Source organism: Dermochelys coriacea, chromosome 6 (assembly GCF_009764565.3).
Source record: "Dermochelys coriacea isolate rDerCor1 chromosome 6, rDerCor1.pri.v4, whole genome shotgun sequence".
In the NCBI taxonomy this organism is placed as follows: Eukaryota; Metazoa; Chordata; order Testudines; family Dermochelyidae; genus Dermochelys; species Dermochelys coriacea.
This window is the reverse complement of record NC_050073.1, coordinates 114,926,506-114,945,772: the sequence shown is the minus strand read 5'-3', so window position 1 is coordinate 114,945,772 and position 19,267 is coordinate 114,926,506. Positions and strand designations below refer to the sequence as shown.

The following is a 19,267-nucleotide window of genomic DNA, read 5'->3' as shown; positions in this document are numbered from 1 at the left end:
TTAACAGTTGGGAAGACACCCCCTTTGAGTAGCCAAAATTCCCTTCTCTTGCCTAATTGCTTTTCTAGCAATATGCTGAGTGAGGTCCAATATTTAGACTGTGCCTGATACCCAAATTACCTGAAGCAGCCTCTGTAGAAAAAGTGAATGTATAAAAAGAGGGTGGCGTTCAGAAGTATCCTCCTCATTTCTTACAAAATGCTCACCTTGATTTTAACAAAAGTTAAACATTTTTAGGACCCTTAAAGGGAAACAAAGTATAAGGGACTTGGTGTCTAGTTCAAAACCCAGTAAAGTCTTTTCATGGAGATTAAGGCCAGATGGGACCATTAGATCATCTAGAACTGAACGCCTGTCGATCACAGGCTATTACATTTCACCCAGATATCCCTATATTGAGCCCAATTACTTTAGTTAAATCAAAGTTTTTCAGTCCTCAGGAGAGTGAACTGTTGTGAGCCACAGGCCAAGACCAGGAAAGAGCGAGGTGCCACCAATGCCCGGGGCCCTTGCCGTGGCAGGAAAATGAAGAGGTGAAATATGCCCAGATGAAACCTGTGCCCCATGCTGCAGAAGAAAGCGAAAAAACTGCAAAGCATCTGCCAATCTGACCTGCGGGGAAATTCCTTTTCGACCCCCGAATCCGGCGATCAGTTTGACCCTGAGCATGTGAGCAAGACACACCAGCCAGGCATCTAAGAAAGAGGTTTCTTAGCACTCTCTCCATTGATTTCAATAGCCCTTGGATTGGGCCCCGGTGAGGATTTATTTTATAGCTTGGAGACTATTTTCCCAAGGGAAGAATGACAGTACACGTATAATATTTTTTATCGCCCACACTCTCAAATATTTGCAACATTTTCTAAGGATACTTTGCAGCTTTGTTTTGGGAACTACATACGCTAACCAAATTAACAATCTAGCTGATCAAACTGATCTCATTGTTCCATGTGGTCTGGGGTTTTATTTCTGTGTATTGTCTATGGTATTGTATGTGCATAATATTATTCACTAGATCTTTGGCGGTTTGCAAAATATGAATAGGAATTTCTATTTGGAGTAAAGTAAAAATTGCTGATGCTTGTCTTGGTTTTATTCATCTCTATTTTACATTCAATAAAAATAATGTCTATGTCTTGGAATCATCTCTTCTAATGAAGATTATAAAAGGCTTTCTTTCTTAGTCTGGTTTTCAAAGGATTTTTTTTTAAATGAGGGTGAATATGGAATACATAATCCAGCTAATGCATTTTACAAAATGAGATGGCATAAAGTTTAAATGCTTATTGCAGAGCATTTATGAGTAATTTATCACTTATCTAATGTACTGATTTTAAAATGCCTTTCTGTAGTTAACTGTCCTTGTTCATAAATGCAGTTCTGTTTCATACACACACAGCACAGTTATATAATTTATTGAAAATAGACCACTTTTTGAAACATGTACAACAATGCCTAATTTATCTTTTCTTTGTGATGTGCACTTGCAAAATTTGGAGTTTAGCTTTGAGCAACTACAGCCTGCAGTTGAAAATAAGCAATATCATTGAGTTGTCTCTTATCATTCTCCTCCCACAATGTAAGGGAAATGTTTCTTTTCTTTCTAAATGCAAAGTAATATTACCCAGCAAATTAAAGATAAAAGGTTAAAAGCAGATGATATTTACATGTAACCCTTGTGTAATACTGAGTGTTAAACAATGTACCACAATTCTTTTATAAATGAATCATCCTTCAGAGAAATGAACAGATTTTCATGATGTTTGTTGCTGTTCTGTTAAATAGCAAACAGCAGTGGGATCATCAAATAGATGCTGAGCCACTACAATCATCTAGAGCAATTCATTTAGTCACGAGTCAGTTGCCTTTTGAGTCAAATGGCAGTGGGGTAACTTGAAGTGGGGAAGGATTTAAAGGACAGACACAAAAGGTAACACTGACATTTTGTACTTTATGGATGCTATATGTTTCTTTGAACACAAAGATAAATAGGAGCATTAACTTCCATGGCACAGTGAAAGCATGGTGATATTATGCTGTGTTCAGACAGCATGAAAACAAGAACAAATAGTTCAAGACTCTTCTGAACTTCTTCCAAATATTTGAAAGCTGCGACGCTTGTTAAATCAGCCAAATTTGTTAACAAATGTAATGGGTGAAAACAAAATAAAATCTTGCAACACAATAGAGTTTTCCTCATCAGGGAACACTCAGACTCTAATCATATATTATATTTCATCCCCAGCTCACTGATGGCTATTAGTAAATGATGGCAAATATTCATATATTTTTCTTTCACTCTCCTTTCAGATAATTGCAAAGGATTATTTAGCTGGTTGAAATTGAAGGTCAGATTTTCAAATATAGTTGTATGAACAGCATGTATCTAAGTTATGCAAGCAAATATGCATGCACATATTACAATTTAGGTATTTAGGCAGGTATGCATGTACAGATATAGCCATGGGCTGGTGTTGCAATATGGCTGTTTTGAGAGATCTGTAGGGTATACATTTTTAAAATCTGTCTCCACAGTTAGGCTCTGACCAAGACTCCTTTAAGGACTTATCCATATTTGGAGTTATTCAGGAGTAGCCGTCCAGGGATAAATCCATGGGTGCACACTCTTATTCTGAAATCAGAATGCCTTTTTCTGAATTAGCTTAATCCACTTGGGAAATTGAATGAACTAAAAGAGGTACCTAAAAAAATGTACAGAAAAAGGTACTTTTAATCTGGAATAAGAGTGTCTATGGGCTTGTTTCCACTTACCGGGGGATTGACATGTGGCGATTGATCCACCGGGGGTCGATTTAGCGGGTCTAGTGAAGACCTGCTAAATCGACCGCCGATCGCTCTCCCGTCAACTCCAGTAGTCCACTGGAACAAGAAGCATAAGGTAAGTCAACGGGAGAGTTTCTCCCGTTGACCCAGTATAGTGTAGATACCGCAATAAGTCAACCAAAGGTACGTCAACTCCAGCTACGTTATTCACATAGCTGGAGTCGTGTAACTTAGGTCCATCTAGCCCTATAGAGTAGACCTGACCTATGCATGGAGTTATTCAGAAATAGCTACTATGCTGTAAATTCATACCCTATCTTATTCAGGAATAATTTTTGGCAAGCCTTAAGGAAAGGCTCCTGTAGCACCAACATGCTAGGGCCTGATGCACCACTGTCTTTCACCTTGTGTAGACATTACACAAGTGCAAAGTGGATGTAAATCACTATGGCTCTGATTCCCATTATCACTAATGCCTCATCCCACTGCTCTGATAGTGTAAAAGGGGCCTTAAAGTGGGTGAAAATGTGAAAGCTACCAAACCAAAATGCACTTTTTACTAGTGTAAATGACTATACAAAGCAAAACGCAAAAGAGAATCAGGCCCTGGATGTTCATGTGGTTACTACCGTTATGTTGATTTTTGGACTAAAAAAGACTGAGATTGGGTCTGCACTTGAAAATTTTATCAGTCTAGCTCTATCAGTTAGAACTGTGATTTTTTTTTTTTTACTGCAATAGTTACACAGGTAGACCAGTGATACAAGTGGAATCCATTTCTTACAGGTACGGGAGGGCACTTGGGGGGGCACGTGACCTCCTCACATGATCCTCCACGTGACTCCTCCCTGCCCCGCCCCTAGCCCGGGGCCCCATGCCCTTACTGTCCCCTCCCCATGATCCATCCCCCTTACCTAGGGAGGGGGCCCTCTGTCCTCCTCCCACTGCACCTTCGGAACCACAGCGGTGAAAGGAGCACGGTCCCATGCCCACAGCTCTTCCGGCGTGGCTGTATCCAGCTCTTCCACGCACGGTCTCCATCTGTACAGCAGCCCCGCTGGAGGACAGGGCTGGGGGCAAGGCTGGGGGCAGTACAGCAGTCGCACCAGAGGGGCTGCTGGCATGGGGCCGCCCAGTGACCTCATGTTCTGCTCATTTCCCCGCTGCAGTTCCCAGGAGAGCCCGTACTGTACTGCTCTACATGCACTGCTGAGGTAGACCCCCTGGCCTGGATGTAGTTTCACTGATATGAAGATGCTTTGTACCAGTATAGCTATGCCCCGTCCTATGTGGGAATAGTTACACGAGTGTAAAGGACTTTTACAACAATACAACTGTGCACACAATAGGGATGGTTGCATTGCTTTAACTAGTTTTAACAGATAAATCAATACCATCTTTGAAGGTAGACAAAGCCCTACTCACTCGGAGTTTTCAGAAGGGAACTATCTGGTATAAATTCTAAATTATCTGTTGGATTAAGCCTGAGGAGCTCTAAGTATAGATAGCAAGGTCATTTTCTTGGAAAACGTGTTCTGAGAGAACTCAGACCTCGGGTTACATTTAAAAAACTTTTTTTCACAAGGAAGCATATTTCCCAGTCTCCTTAATACCTAACTAGACATCCAATTGGTAATGACAGCATTTTTGAAATTGGTTAGAAACATGCAAGGTTTGGCGCCAGATTTTCAGCACAGCCATGCTTGATTGATTAACTGCCAATTTGTAAGATTCTGCAGTAAATACTCTGACCTCCCCAACAAAGAACAAAGCTACAAGACTTATCAACTTGCTTGGGGCCTGCAAAGAGAATGAATAAGGATTCAGGTTCGCAGAAGTTCACAAAGGTTCCAGGTTTCAGAGTAGCAGCCGTGTTAGTCTGTATTCGCAAAAAGAAAAGGAGTACTTGTGGCACCTTAGAGACTAACAAACTTATTAGAGCATAAGCTTTCGTGAGCTGAAGTGAGCTGTAGCTCACGAAAGCTTATGCTCTAATAAATTTGTTAGTCTCTAAGGTGCCACAAGTACTCCTTTTCTTTTTACAAAGGTTCCAGTTAAGCAGACTTTCAGAGCCCTGCACATGTCTATACACACACACACACACACACACACACACTCATATATATGTCTCCATCTTAAATTGGCAACAGAAACCGAGCAGAGAAATATCCTAGTAGATGTGAGAGCTTGATAGGACATTTGGGAAGAAGTCTAGGCAGATACGGGGGGAAAAAATCTCCTGGTAAAAATTATGTAGAAAGGGGAAACAGATAAAAGGGCCAATCTTCCTTTTTGAAATTATAACTACCAAGATAAACACCTCCCAGGACAGGAGCAAAAGGGAGACAGATATGAGTGGCTGGACATGGTCTAAGGAGAGCCAGGACAGGTCTCAGTTAAGGCTGGAAGCCTGAAGACTGGGGACAGTGAGTTTGCACTTTTTGCTCAGAATGGGTCACAGATTTGTGGTGGCTCAGAGACTGGATTCACAGTGTGATGCTGCTGGATCCACAACAGTGCAAATTCATCAGCCATCGCCCCAAATAGGGAAGGGAGTACAGCCTGATGCTGCAGTAGACTGTGGGATATAGGTACTTTGTCCCCATGAATCTCATAAGCATACAACCCCATTATTTGTGTTGTGCACTGAGAATGGTACATGGGCCAAAATCAGGGAATTATACAAACCACCAGATAGTTTGTTTGTTGTTCTATAACAGCTGTTTGTTCACACAGGAAATACTCCACAGGGAGAATGCCTAGGTTCACCCACCTTCAGATGGATTTTCTCAGATGTTTCCTTTCAGTTGTTTTAAATTTTAATCAGCCAACGACCAACTTTCAGCAAAAGGGCATCAGGTGTCAAAATACAGAATATCCTGTTAACAGCACTATATGGCTGAATGCTGCTGGAGCAATGTAGTGGGACTCCATTTAAAATGTAAAAAGTTATCTACAGACTACAATGCCTAGAAAATCTTTTCCAAACCTAACACATTGAGAGGAAACTGCATGAGTTAAGATTTAATTTGTGTTAAAGCTCTGCATCTCCCCACTGATAAAATATTAAAATGTAAACAATCCTCTAACAAATGTTCTATTCATCAACGACCTGGGCGGCGTTTACAGGAGGGCTGTCATTATCTAAATGGCTGAGAAGAGCTGCAGAGTCCATGTTTCTAGGCAGTTAATGCAATATTATCCTGAATCTCTGGCTGCAAAGTGAAATAATAAAATACCGAACCTGAGTATGTGCCAGTAAAACGTTGATGAAGAAGAGTAATTACATGAAACATATTAAATTCTGCACCAAGAGCTATACAGCAACTGCTAGAAGATACAGTATTTGCTGGTAATTTAGGATGACTCCTAACTGACCACCTGCGAAGCCTAAAATTATATTGCTGAGTGTTGCACATGTTTATCCCATCTCAGGATTTAGTCTAGTGTGTCTAAATATTTTAGCCATGATCATGGCCTGTGTTATGTCAGAGGTTACACTAGATTAGTTTAAGGTCCCTTCTAACCTTAAAATCTATGAATCTACACTAAAGCGTGAAGGAACTGGCCAACTCTAAATAATCAAAAATAAATATAGGAGAAAACATGTAATATGAAATGCTTTGATTGGTTCATTCATATATTTTTGACTTTCTGTCTTAAGCCCTAGAAAATATAGTGGGGTCTCGGCCTGTAGGCCTTGAAGTCAATGGATGTTTTGCCACTGACTACAGTGGAAGTATAACTGGACCCTCTTGGCTAAATTTTCAACAAAACGCTCAGCTGAAAATCCAACTGTTATTTTGGTACCCAAATGGGAGCAGAGCTCATTTGAAAATCTGGTCATAATTGTGGTCACTGAACCCTTGAAAGTCTGGCCCTGAGCCCTTTGGAAAACCTGGGCCTATCTGCTGCTAGTACTACATAAAATGACAGAATGAAAGAGTCATTTCAAGCACTTTGGAAAAACAGCAATGGGTTCAAAAATGGCCAATGGAGAGAAAAAGCAACAATGGTACAGAACATGTGCAGAAAGCGAGCTGAACATTGGTAAAGCTTTTTTTGCAAATAATTATTAAAATACAAAATATAATGTGGCAGAGCTCTGACCTTGTCCCCATGGGTCCTATGCTTCTAGGTGGTTTATGCTAGCTTCAGAGGCTCACTGCAACCCTCTGTGTAGCCCTTCTCTCTCTAGGGCCAGGGATACAGTCTACTGAGCCCTTTTCATCATAAGCCAGCAATGGAGGTTGGTGAGAGAATTCCCACAGTCTCTGCTGCTCCTATGGCCTCATGCCAAAACAGTTTAGCCTCCTGTCCTGACAGGGGCCTGTTTTCCCCTCCCAGGAGGTGTTTCTGTAGTGGTGGATTGGGGGTTCCGGCCCAGGGACCCTAATGGTAGCAGCTGTTGGCAGCCAACCTTTTACTGCCAGAGTTGCTACATTTCTCTGGGCCATTTCCCCACAGCTCTCCTGCTTCTCCCTTCTTTACCCTTACCTTAGGGCTCCCTTACCAATGACTTGAGGGTGTCTTCAGTAACCAGCCCTTCAGCCACACTTCCTCTCCTCTGGCTCCCTGGCTCCTCTCTGCCTGATTGGAGTGAGCCCTTTTATAGTATCAGAGGAGCCTTAAATAGTCAGGTGGTCATATTAGTTTAATGGCCTCACCCGACTCTTTGCAGGTTGTTCTCATTAGCCTGGAGCAGCCCCTGCTCTGGTCAGTCAGGGAACAGAAAACTGTTAATCCAGTGGCTAGTATATCTGCCTTCTGCTACTCTGCTGTACCCAACTGGCCTGGGTCTATCACAGTAAATAAAACCTATTCAAAGAAACAAGCAACAATAAGGAACCACAAGGAAGAGGAAAAGGTTTATATTAGATCTGACCAGAGGATGACAATTCAATTCCACAGCAACATTCGCAAAAAGAAAAGGAGTACTTGTGGCACCTTAGAGATTAACAAATTTATTTGAGCATAAGCTTTCGTGAGCTACAGCTCACTTCATCGGAGCTGTAGCTCACGAAAGCTTATGCTCTAATAAATTTGTTAGTCTCTAAGGTGCCACAAGTACTCCTTTTCTTTTTGCGAATACAAACTAACACGGCTGCTACTCTGAAACAGTAACATTCGCTCAGTATAACATCAAGTAAATTCAAAATGTTAATAGGGCTGATGGATGGATTCCTAATACTGCAATTCTAAAGCCTACTTGCATAAATCCGAAAGCCGCTGAGCACTGACTTCACTGGGAGTTGTAATTGATCGGTACCTCCTAGGATTCGCCCCATGCTATTTGCTAGAAGAATCAATTTGTTATCCCTTTAAACCTCAGAATACAGCTGCAATATGGGGTAGAAAAAAACATTCCTGATTTTCAAATACCTTACTAAAACCAATGAATTATATACAACTTGCTATGGCGAGCTTTCCCTGATGTTCATGTCTGATATTTGGTAATATTCAGTTTCTAATTCCACTAGGAAGAAATAATGCCTTAAAAGATAACATGTGACCCTGTTTAAAGGAAGCTTAATAATTGAAGGTCTGGGCTTCCGGTAAAATAAAAAATCCAACAAACAACAGGGCTGTAGTGGAATTATATGAAGAACACATATAAAAACTGACATACATCACATTAAAATAGACAATTTATCTGATTACATGTGGGGTAAGATCACTAGTGTAGATGAACTTCAAGCTGTCATATATTCATATTGCCTGGGCTACCAAAACTGCTTTCATTCAACAGGGATCAATCACACCTAGGAATTCGGCTCCTGATTATATTTTAATCACTGTGCCCTTTGGGTTGAACCAAAACATTTTTGATCAGTTCCCAGAATCAACATTTAAGTGTAAAGTCATTAGTTTTCTTCTGGCATAACATTTTCTTCAAAATATGTTACTTAATCTTCAGGTTTAAAGTGATTCTGTGAGTTCTACAGTAAACCATACTATTAAAAGGGAGCATCTATAAATATTTGGTCGGCATTTAACACCATTACTTACATAAGATTCTTTGCCAGACGCAAATTCTATGCAACTGCAGTAGGGTGAACTACTATCTGCCCCATGTGAGTGGACACCTGATTTCATTAGCTTGCATTTACTGAAACCTGTTTGGTGGTACATTTCCGCATATAAAGCAATTCTAGTTACACTATCAAGTTCTACTTGTGACTGTGGAAAATTACGGAATAGACTTCTCAGCGTGCCCTGACTTATTAGCAAAGTTTATGACAATTAGAGATAAGATTGCTTGCCCTTGCCGGTTATTCTTGCAGTTGCAAATGTAACATGGTAAAATTATTGAGCTGAATTCTGCTTCATTTTCTCCAGTGAAGTAGCTTCATTTTACACCAGAGATGAATTTGGTTTGTTAGCTATTTGATCAGCAGTTATTGCACTCAGGCGGTAGAGGAAAATGAAGATCATAACAGAGAGAACTTAATGGCACACCAGGGTATTTTCATTAAAGAATCCCAGACTTTGCAGATCACAGGGCTCAATTTGAATTATTCACTCATTTTACGCATTTCTATAATGCCTATTGCTACAGTAGCCGGGTACCTTAATTACAGAAAATTAAGGCACAAAACAAGAACGAAAGCATAACAGAGCTAAACAAAATAACTAGGTCCGCCATCCTGCCCTGAAGCTCACTAGATCCAGGCTTTCATGAGCTTCTAAGGGGAGCAAATTCCAAAGATGAGTACCTTGGCTCCAAAGCCCTGCCCCTAAACACAAAGGGTCAAGCGCATCCCTACTGTAACTCTGGTGAAAATACTTGTCTGGGACACCAAACCTACTGAGCAACGTGGCTGCTGGAGGCGAAAGCGGCATGGTGAGAATGAATGAATTCATGTACGTAAAGCACTGTGAGATCCTCAGACAGATTCACACAAAGGCAGTGAGCAAAGTGGGAGAGGTGGAGTAGGAGGCACACCAGGTCATGCAAGAGATTCATACTTGATATATATTGTTTGGATAGAGCACCCTATAGGGAAGAGGAACACATGATCTCTCAGCTGAAGCACAGAAGTGACAGTCAGCGACCCTGGTTCTGCCACTGCCCTGCTGTTCAACCTTAAGCAAGTCACTTGCCTCACATGTTGTCATTTCTAAAATGAAGCTAGTATTTCTCTGTAGAGTGGGGCGGGGTATGGTGAGAATTTAATTAAAGTATGTAAAGCCCCTTGAGATGCTCAGAGGGACTCCTACAAAGGCAGTGAGCAAAGGAGAGCTGGAAGGGAAGAGCCAGGTGACGTGCAGTTCCTTTTCCCTTCTTTGTGAACTGCTTATGGCAGGACAAACTGATAAAAATGGTGTTCTTCACCCTTTGATCTGCACTGCACCATCTTATTGTCATTATAAATGTCTTTGCAAATGCCTCTGAAAGGGATCCTCTTCCAGAACTCCTGAAAGTCTTGCAGCTAATCAGCTCAGAGCATGAGGAAATCCCCTATTTTGCTTATTACCGGAATAACAGTTTATCATCCTTTAAACTAGATTTATGCCATCAACCAATCCCTGTGCCACACAATAAATGTAACTCTGTTTCATTGAATTAGCTGTCAGCAGTGATGACAGAATCAAAGGCACTTCCAGTAATTAAAGCCAATTCTCTTTAACTTGATGTGCTTAAAGGTCTCTCCAGTCAGACAGCATGTAACATAAATACTGGATTTACAAAATGTAGGAGGTGGAAGTGAAGATCTCTCACCATTATTACAGAAAAATGATATTCAGTAATGAACAACAAAGCCTGCATGAAATTCACTTAAAGTTTTTCAGGGCAGCAAATTAGTAATTTATGCTTTGTTTTATTGTAACACCCTCAAAATCATTTATTTGGTAGCACGCATCTAAAGCCTTTCTTCTTTAAAGAGCTGTAACACAAAGAGAGAGGGATCCTTTTTGTCACTGAAATTAGTATTTAGCAGGAGATGGTTCGCTGACTTGAAGTACAAAAAAAATTTTGATAAAGAAATTGCCGATTTTAGGAGCTTTCGGCATAGAGGCTTAAACCCTGAATACTATACCTGATGACTTTTTGCATAAAATCTGTAGTTTAAAACGTCTTAATATCTTCAAGAATGAAGGGAAATGCATCAGGTTTGTGTGTATGTGTCTCAATTCAGATTCTCCAGTGGGTACAAATTGAGGATGCCTCTTGGACAAGCAATGTGAGTGCACAAAAGCACACACACACACACACACGCGCGCGCATATCTGGCAGTGGGTCAGGACATTTCCTCTCTTGCTCCTCTTCCTTATTTCTTCCTCCGGGCTGCATCCTGCCAGGACAGAATGATGTGATGTGATGAAGACTTGCGTCGACTGGCGTGCTCCCTCCACTTCCTACACGTACATTAGCCACTGCACAGATATTGCTCTCTTTTCTCATACCTGGCAGAGTAGCCTGGCGTAATTACAGTCCTTGACATCCCCAGTGTACTGGCCCAATGAGACAGAACACAAATCATAGGAGGCGCCAGCCTTCATGCACCAGGCCTTTAGGCACTGAGCAGCCCAGCCAGGGCATATGATGCATCTTCTCAAGGGATGCAGCAGCAAGAATACTCCCCCACAAGCTAGGGAGCTGGAGAGAGAATTCCTGTGCAAACACCCTTGGGGCAGTGCAGCTCTGCAGCACTTCCAGGGCTGGGCTCTGCCTTAAAGGCACAGCTGAGCTCATGGCTAGGGCAGATGAGGAACTCAGCCCTTTCAGGTGATTTAGAAAGACAATAGCTACTCTGTCTTCTCCTTTATTTCGGCCTCCATTAGTTATTCCTGAGGGCATTCTGTGCAAAAAAATTAAAAAATCTGCACACAATATTTTAAAATCCTTCAAATTTTATTTGTCAAGTAAACGTGGAGGCTCGAGCATGGCATTGGGGAGGACAGGCCACAGGCTGCACAGAGATGGGAAATCACGGTACAGCTCCCTGAACCCCAGACACAGACTCAGTGGTGAACCTGCATCCAACCTTGACCCAGCGCATGGACTGGGCCTGCCACAGAAGCACCCCAGGGCCCTGCCCCCTTTGTGCCAGGTGTGGGCAGGCAGGCTCAGCAAGGCAGGATCCAAGTGTGGAGGAGCGTAGTGTGGGGGGGATACAGGTGTGGGTTGAGAGGGTTCTGTGTGGGGCAATCCGTGTGTGTGTGGGGGGGGATCTGGATGCACAGGGACTTGTTAGGGGTGTGCTGGATGCAACAGTAATGGGACACTACAGGGGGGTCCAGGTGAAGGTGGTTGGGGCTCAGCTGCAGGGGAGGTCTGGATTTGTGTGTGGGAGGTGGGGTAGAGCTCAGCTGGGGGATTTGGGTGTGGAGGGTTTGGGGGGGTCCAGATGCTGGGGGAGTGGGGCTCAGTGGGGTAGGGATCCAGGTGTGGCTGATTGGGGCTCAGGGGGTGGGTGGCTCCTCAGGGTGGTCCAGGCACAAGGGGAGTGGGACTCATCAGAGGTGTTCTGAGTGCAGGGGGGGTGAGGATTGGTGGGAGGGTCTGGGCATGAGGGGTTCTGGATGCACAGGGGTGAGGTGGATGGGGAAGCAGCTCCCTGTACAGGGATCCCCCACCCCCCGCAGCTGAGGAGCAATGGGTACAGGAAGTGTGTGTGTGGAGGGAGTTTGCAGAACTTCCTGCAGCTGGGGGAGAGATCACAGGGTGGGTCTGTCCTGGATGCCATGCAGGGGAAGAAGAAGTCCCGTCCTCCCCAGCCCAGCCAGGACTAGCAGCTGAGCCCAATGCAGGGTGGGGAGCCGCGTCTTCTCCAGTCCTATCCTCTGCCCCACAGTGATTTACCTCTCTGCCAGCTTCCCTGGCACCCAAAACATACTGCTGGGGAGGGACACATGACCACTCTAATGGTTCCCCTTGCTTCCCTGTCCGAAAGTCATTTTTCTGTGAAGAAGCAGAGAAATCTGATGGGGACATAAATTCTGCCACGATAGTCAGTGAGAGATTTGTGTTAGGACCAGGTCAATCAGTGCTGCCAAACTTGTAACGGCAGGGGCTCAGCAATGTCCTGTTTAATGCCCCTGCTCCAGTGTTGCATGCTGTGGCATATAACCTGCTTTGGTGATAACTGGAGCCTCCTGCATTAGCTGCATTTCTCGCACCTTAATGTGGCCCTGGCTGGGGCAGGTGGCATATTCCTACCTCTTCCTGTTTAATAGGAAAATGGTGCCCATTATTTCCCACCCCCCATTTCCTAGACAAATGTACATTCTGTTTGTACCCTCCCATCACCACTGACCACTTCCTTCATCAACAGGTGGCCTTTGTAGGAATTTGAGGATGGTCCAGGGGGAGGAGAAGGTCACAGAGTGAATCAGAGGCTTTTCAGCCAGCGGGATCAAGCAAATGCCCTCATAAGGGGCCTAGATTTGCTTGGGTCAACCCTAATTTGCATGTCTATCTGGCTCAAACCACTATTCATTTTCTGTGGTATTGGCCTGAGGGCCAAGTCACTACAATGATGTAAGTGTGTCATTTCACTGCCCAGCAGAGAGTTTCTGTGTCTTTTGTTCCTGACTCAGAAGAAAATTTAGCACTTACGTGTCAGTGGAAAAAAAAAAACAACCAGACTAGAATACAGGCAAGTGAAACAGGCCAGTGTGAAGGTTAACATGGAAAACACTCCTACAAGAGCACAAAAAAAACTTCACACATTTCATCCGGTAGAAGATTTAAAGAATTTCAAGCGCACAGAGGCCATTCTGTTATGCTCAGGGACACCTGGCCTCTGACCAGTGAGCCAGAGTAGGTAGAAAGAGCACTCCTACAGGAATAAAATGTGACGGATTTACTGCTAAAGGAGTCTCTCTTGAGACAAAGAGTTTCAGTGCTATGACAACCACTCATCTTTCATGGTCCCAATGCACTGCTACAGTGCCACTGGGCAAGACCAGTTATTATTCGAAGCTAAGCAGAAGGAAAGCATATCCACAGCTCACTGAGCAAAATCATTTCTGCTATGACAAAACTCACCTTATCCAGAATGTCCAAATGTCACTCTCCCCTCAAACTCCTTCGCTCTATTCTAAGAGGAAATTTATCACAAGGTGAAGCTGTAATTAACAGAATACAATGCTGCAAGCCGCTCCGTGTGTTTTTCCTTCAGGAAGGTCATTCACTGCAATTGCATTTCCCCACACAACTGCTTCACGATGCTAAAACTGCGCATCATTTTATGATCTCTGGCAAAGCAAGGGCAAGGGCTTTCTAAGAATAGCAAATGAAGTCCACAAGATTTGCCTGAGCGATTTTCCTCTCCAGACATCTCACCCCCTTAATTATTTGTTTTACATCTATCTGCTCTTCATCCTGTATCCTCTCTTTCAAGATTTGCCAAGATTCATGATCCTCCAAGACAGCTAATGTTCTACAGGTACTAGGATAGGATAAGACACAGAGATAGAGCCTTTTTAGCAGCTACACCCCAGCTGTGGAACACCTCCATGAGGGCAGCCAAAGCCAGGTCTTGAAGGAAGACTCATCTTCTGGTAAATCCTTCCTCCAGGAATAGCATATTCCCAGGATTAACTCAATTGTAGAGATAGGATAGAAGGAAAAACAAAACGAAACTCACACAATCATGCACACTGGGAGCAAGGCAAGTGGTGAGGGTTTTGCCAGTCAGGCAATACTCAGGAACAGCTTTAATTGGCGTGAAGCACTTAGACACAATGGCAATAAGCACCTCTGCTTAGACAGGCTGAGAGATATGACTGAGTAACTTACATTTCAAACTGGATTGTTAGATAAAACTTGGGGAGCAGCTCCCCATTATTTATGTATGGTACGACCATTTCAGTAAAGATCACAGTACCTAAAATAGCAACCACCTCATCATCCTGTATGACTTCTAGGGATCCCGACACCACAAAGCAGAGCGCATCTACGCTTTCTCCAGCATGGTAGATAAGGTCTCCTGGAGCACAGTGAATAGTCTGAAACTCCACAGCCAGGGCCCGCAGACAGCCATCACTAGCCAGTCGAAAGGCAGGGTGCTCGTTAAAAACCTTCCGGTTCAGATGCACGCAGATATCTGCCCTCATGTCCTTGGGACAAATGGAAAGAACCTGAATAAAGAAGGGGAAAAATCAGCTGGGAATATGATACAAGATCAGTAGGTGTTTTAAGAAAGAGGCATTCCTACAGCAGAATATTTTTACCATTGTCACCTTCAGACAGTATTCAGAGAATTTTCCACCTATGTCTGTGATATGGGGATAATGATACTGATCTCATTTGTAAAGTGCTTTGAGATCTACTGATAAGAAGTCTTACGTAAGAGCTTGGCATTATTATATTATATATCAGTTCTACAAATTCTACAAAACACACCATTCACAGTTGGCACTAATTGGCACCCTTATTGGCAGTCTCAGCAGCCTGGGCATCTGAGTAACTCACTGATTGACAGAGACAGTCCCTGCGAAAGCAGAGAATTGAGGCAAGTTGATAAGGCAGTGGTGGAAGCAGGGCTGTTCCCTGCTTCAGTGCTTTTAAATGGGCAATAGTAAGAAAGCAAACTCCAGCACTTGTGCCTTCAGATCAAGTTTGTAAAGATGGGAAGCTATGCACAAACCACCTAGTTATCTGTTCAGCATGTGCACATGTGAGCTATTGAAAGTGCTACTGATGTATGTCATTTAAAAACCTGGTCGCCAAAGCCTTGAAATAGATGAGAATTTATTACGTGCATTATGAAAGCACCTACAGTCTCAACTGAGATCAGATCCCCATTGTGCCTGGTGCTGTATAAACACATAATAAGGGACAGTCCCTTCCATAAAGGGCTTACACTCTGAATAAGATACCAAAAGAGTTTCAGTATTAGAACAAATAGGAACAAAAATGTTATGCAATCTCGCAATAAGAAATATAAAGCACAAGTGAGTGAAAAGCTGCACTGTGAACCTGACGTCAGCCAACGATAGATCACTTGATCTTGGCCGTCCCGTGAGATAATTTCTTACCTTATGCGGCTTTTCCAACAGATACAATAAAGGGAAAGGTTTCAGAGTAGCAGCCGTGTTAGTCTGTATTCACAAAAAGAAAAGGAGTACTTGTGGCACCTTAGAGACTAACAAATTTATTAGAGCATAAGCCATCCGATGAAGTGAGCTGTAGCTCACGAAAGCTTATGCTCTAATAAATTTGTTAGTCTCTAAGGTGCCACAAGTACTCCTTTTCTTTTTTTTAATAAAGGGAAAGTTAGCAAAGCCTAACCAGTTAAAGAAAGAAAGTGACAAACTGTGAATCACCAGTAATTATAAGAACTAGGCTTGCGAAATGCACATTTAACATGAGCAAATTTTCTCAAATTTGCTAATAGTGATGTAAATCCTTAAGTACATGTTAGCTAATTTACTTGGGAATATTCTCTTTTTAACACCGCTAACAAAAATGTATGGCAAGGTATAAATTAATCCCAGTGGACACAAATTAACTACCCTGTGAAAGCCTAATATATAGAGAAAACTGCAGGTCAACAAATAACACTGCACAAGTTCTCACACTACTGAATTAAATCAGTTTGCTCCAGAGGCAATAATGGGAGACAGTCCTCAGTTCATGAACAGTTTGCCAGTCCTTAGAATGTCAAGGTACACTTTAGCAGAGAGATCCAGGCAACACTGAACTAAATTTGTGGCAACCATGCTCATGTTAATGTATGAATTAAAGTTAGAATTTTAATTTCTGTTCAATCAAGATCTGTTATAAAGAATGATATTATTATTATTATTGTATGATATTGCTAAAAAGTCCAAAACATAGAACTGGCAGACAATAAACTATCCAGATCTTAATTAATTACATTAATATGTGTCCCTTACTTGTTTTCATAGATCTAAGTCATATTGTTATCTTTGAGATAATGGATTGGAAAACTGAGAAGGGGATTTACTATCTTATCAGGTACATTATGACAGTCAAGGTAAATATTAAGCATATATATTCACAAATGTTTAAGGCCAAAAGGGACCATTATACTAATCTAATCTGACCATCATCATAATACAGGTCACAGAACCTGGCACAGTAATTTTTACATCTAGCCCATACTTTCTGGTTGAACTACAGTATATCTTTCAACAAGACAATCTTGATTTAAAGGCTCCAAGTGATGGAGAATCTACCATGTCCCTCAGTAACTTCTTCCAACGTTTAATTACCCTCACTGTTAAAAATTTACATCTGAATGAATTTGTCTAGCTTCAGCTTCCAACCATTGGAGCCCGTTATACCTTTTTCTGTTAGATTAAACAGCCAGCTACTATCAGAAATCTCTTCCCCGTGTAGGTACTTGGAGACCATGATGAAGTCACCTTGTAACCTTCTCTTGAATAAACTAAATAGATTGAGCTTCTTTAGTCAGTCACTATTATGCATGTTTTTCTCATGTCTCCTGTGGGATCCTGCAAAAGATGATGATGGGATGGAATCTTCCATAGGATATTGGTTTCCCATTTACAATAACTTTTGAGATCTACCAGTTAGCCAGTTTTTAATCAATTTAATAAGGGCTACACTGATTTTGTTAGTGATATTTTTTGTCAGAACATCATGCAGGACTAGTTAAATGCCTTACAGAAGTCTAGTATAATATGTCATCAAAAAACAAGTTAGGCAAGACTTGTTTTCCATAAAGCCATGTTGCCTGCCACCATCTTTTAATTCTTTACTGACTGTGTCCCATATCAGTCTTTCCATGATTTGGCCCAGTATCGATGTCAAGCTAACCAGACTATAATTACTTGAGTTATCTCATTTAACTTTTTGAAATATTTGCACAATATTAGGTTTTGCCTCTGCTACATCCCCAGTTTTCCATGATTTGTTGAAACTGAACATTAATGGTTTAGATAGCTTCTCAGCTAATTTTTTTAATACTCCTGGGTGCAAGTTTTCAGCACCTGCTAATTTAAAAATGCTTACTTTTAATAGCTGCTGTTTCAATCCTCCCTATTTACTTATGGAATACAGAAACTTCTTCCTTATTACTGGAAGATATGAATACATGACCCTGCTTCTTTCCAATAATAAATTATTGAATATTTCTTCCTTTTCTGCATCATGACTGGCAACTTTACCATTCTTATCTAGTATCGGACTTATACCATTGCTAGGATTTCCTTTGTTAACAATGTCATTCTTTTAATAATATAAATGGCTTTGACTAAAAGAGGCTATGATCTTAGAATTTCCAAACCCTGTGTTCATAATGGATCTTACAAACATCTAAATGATTTTGGCTTCCAAACCTTATGTTCCAATCTTCTATACTTTGGAAGGAAAAAAGAGTGTACTAAAAACCTCTCAAATTCTAATTACTGTAAAATATTACAGAGGGAGGACAAGAATTGTATCCTGAGAGTTTCTCAGATTTCCTGGTTGGTTTGTTTGTTGTTTGGTTAATATAAAGTGATCATACTCATCAAAAATAAAAGACATTCATATACCAAGAAACATATTAAAACCATTTCAAATGCAATTCAGTGAGTTAAAAATACCAAGTGATCAGTCATTCAAACACTGTTCCTATCTTTAAAAAGGGGAACAAGGAAGATCTGGGGAATTATAGACCAGTCAGCCTAACTTTGATACCTGGAAAGATACTGGAACAAATTATTGAACAATCAAATTTTAAGTACCTAGAGGATAATAGGGTTATAAGTAGGGCTGTCAATTAATCACAGTTAAGTCACGCAATTAACTCAAAAAAATTAATCACGATTTAAAAATTAATTGCATTTAATCGCACTTTTATTGTCACTGTTAAACAATAGAATACCAATAGAAATGTATTAAATATTTGTGGATGTTTTTCTACATTTTCAAATATATTGATTTCAATTACAACACAGAATGCAAAGTGTACAGTGTTCACTTTATATTATTTTTATTACAGATATTTTCACTGTAAAAATATAAACAAAAATAGTATTTTTCATTTCACCTCATACAAGTACCATAATGCAATCTCTTTACTGTGAAAGTGCATCTTACAAATGTAGATTTTTTTGTTACATAACTGCACGCACTCAAAAAACACAACAATTTAAAACTTTAAAGCCTACAAGTCCACTCAGTCCTATATCTTGTTCAGCCAATCACTAAGACAAACACATTTTTTACATTTATGGGAGATAATGCTGCCCACTTCTTATTTACAATGTCCTAAAAGTGAGAACAAGCATTTGCATGGCACTTTTGTAGCCAGCATTACAAGTTATTTACGTACCAAATATGTTAAACATTCATACTCCCCTTTATGCTTCGGCCACCATTCCAGAGGTCCTGCTTCCATGATGATGATGATCATTAAAAAAAATCTGTTAATTAAATTTGTGACTGAACTCCTTGGGGGAGTATTGTATGTCCACTGCTATGTTTTACCCACTTTCTGCCATATATTTCATGTTATAGCAGTCTCGGATGATGACCCAGCACATGGTGTTCGTTTTA

At 41.3% G+C, this 19,267-nt stretch overlaps 1 protein-coding gene across 4 annotated transcripts in view; it reads right to left on the bottom strand.

Moving 5' to 3' along the window:
* Positions 1 to 19,267, bottom strand: part of KCNH5 (potassium voltage-gated channel subfamily H member 5) — a 248,667-nt gene that overhangs the window by 58,923 nt on the left and 170,477 nt on the right. For all 4 annotated transcript variants that reach the window (XM_043516732.1, XM_038405932.2, XM_043516733.1 and 1 more), the window contains one exon: positions 14,622 to 14,874. In XM_043516732.1, the coding sequence (XP_043372667.1) occupies positions 14,622 to 14,874 (253 nt within the window). The remainder of the gene's footprint in view (positions 1 to 14,621; positions 14,875 to 19,267) is intronic.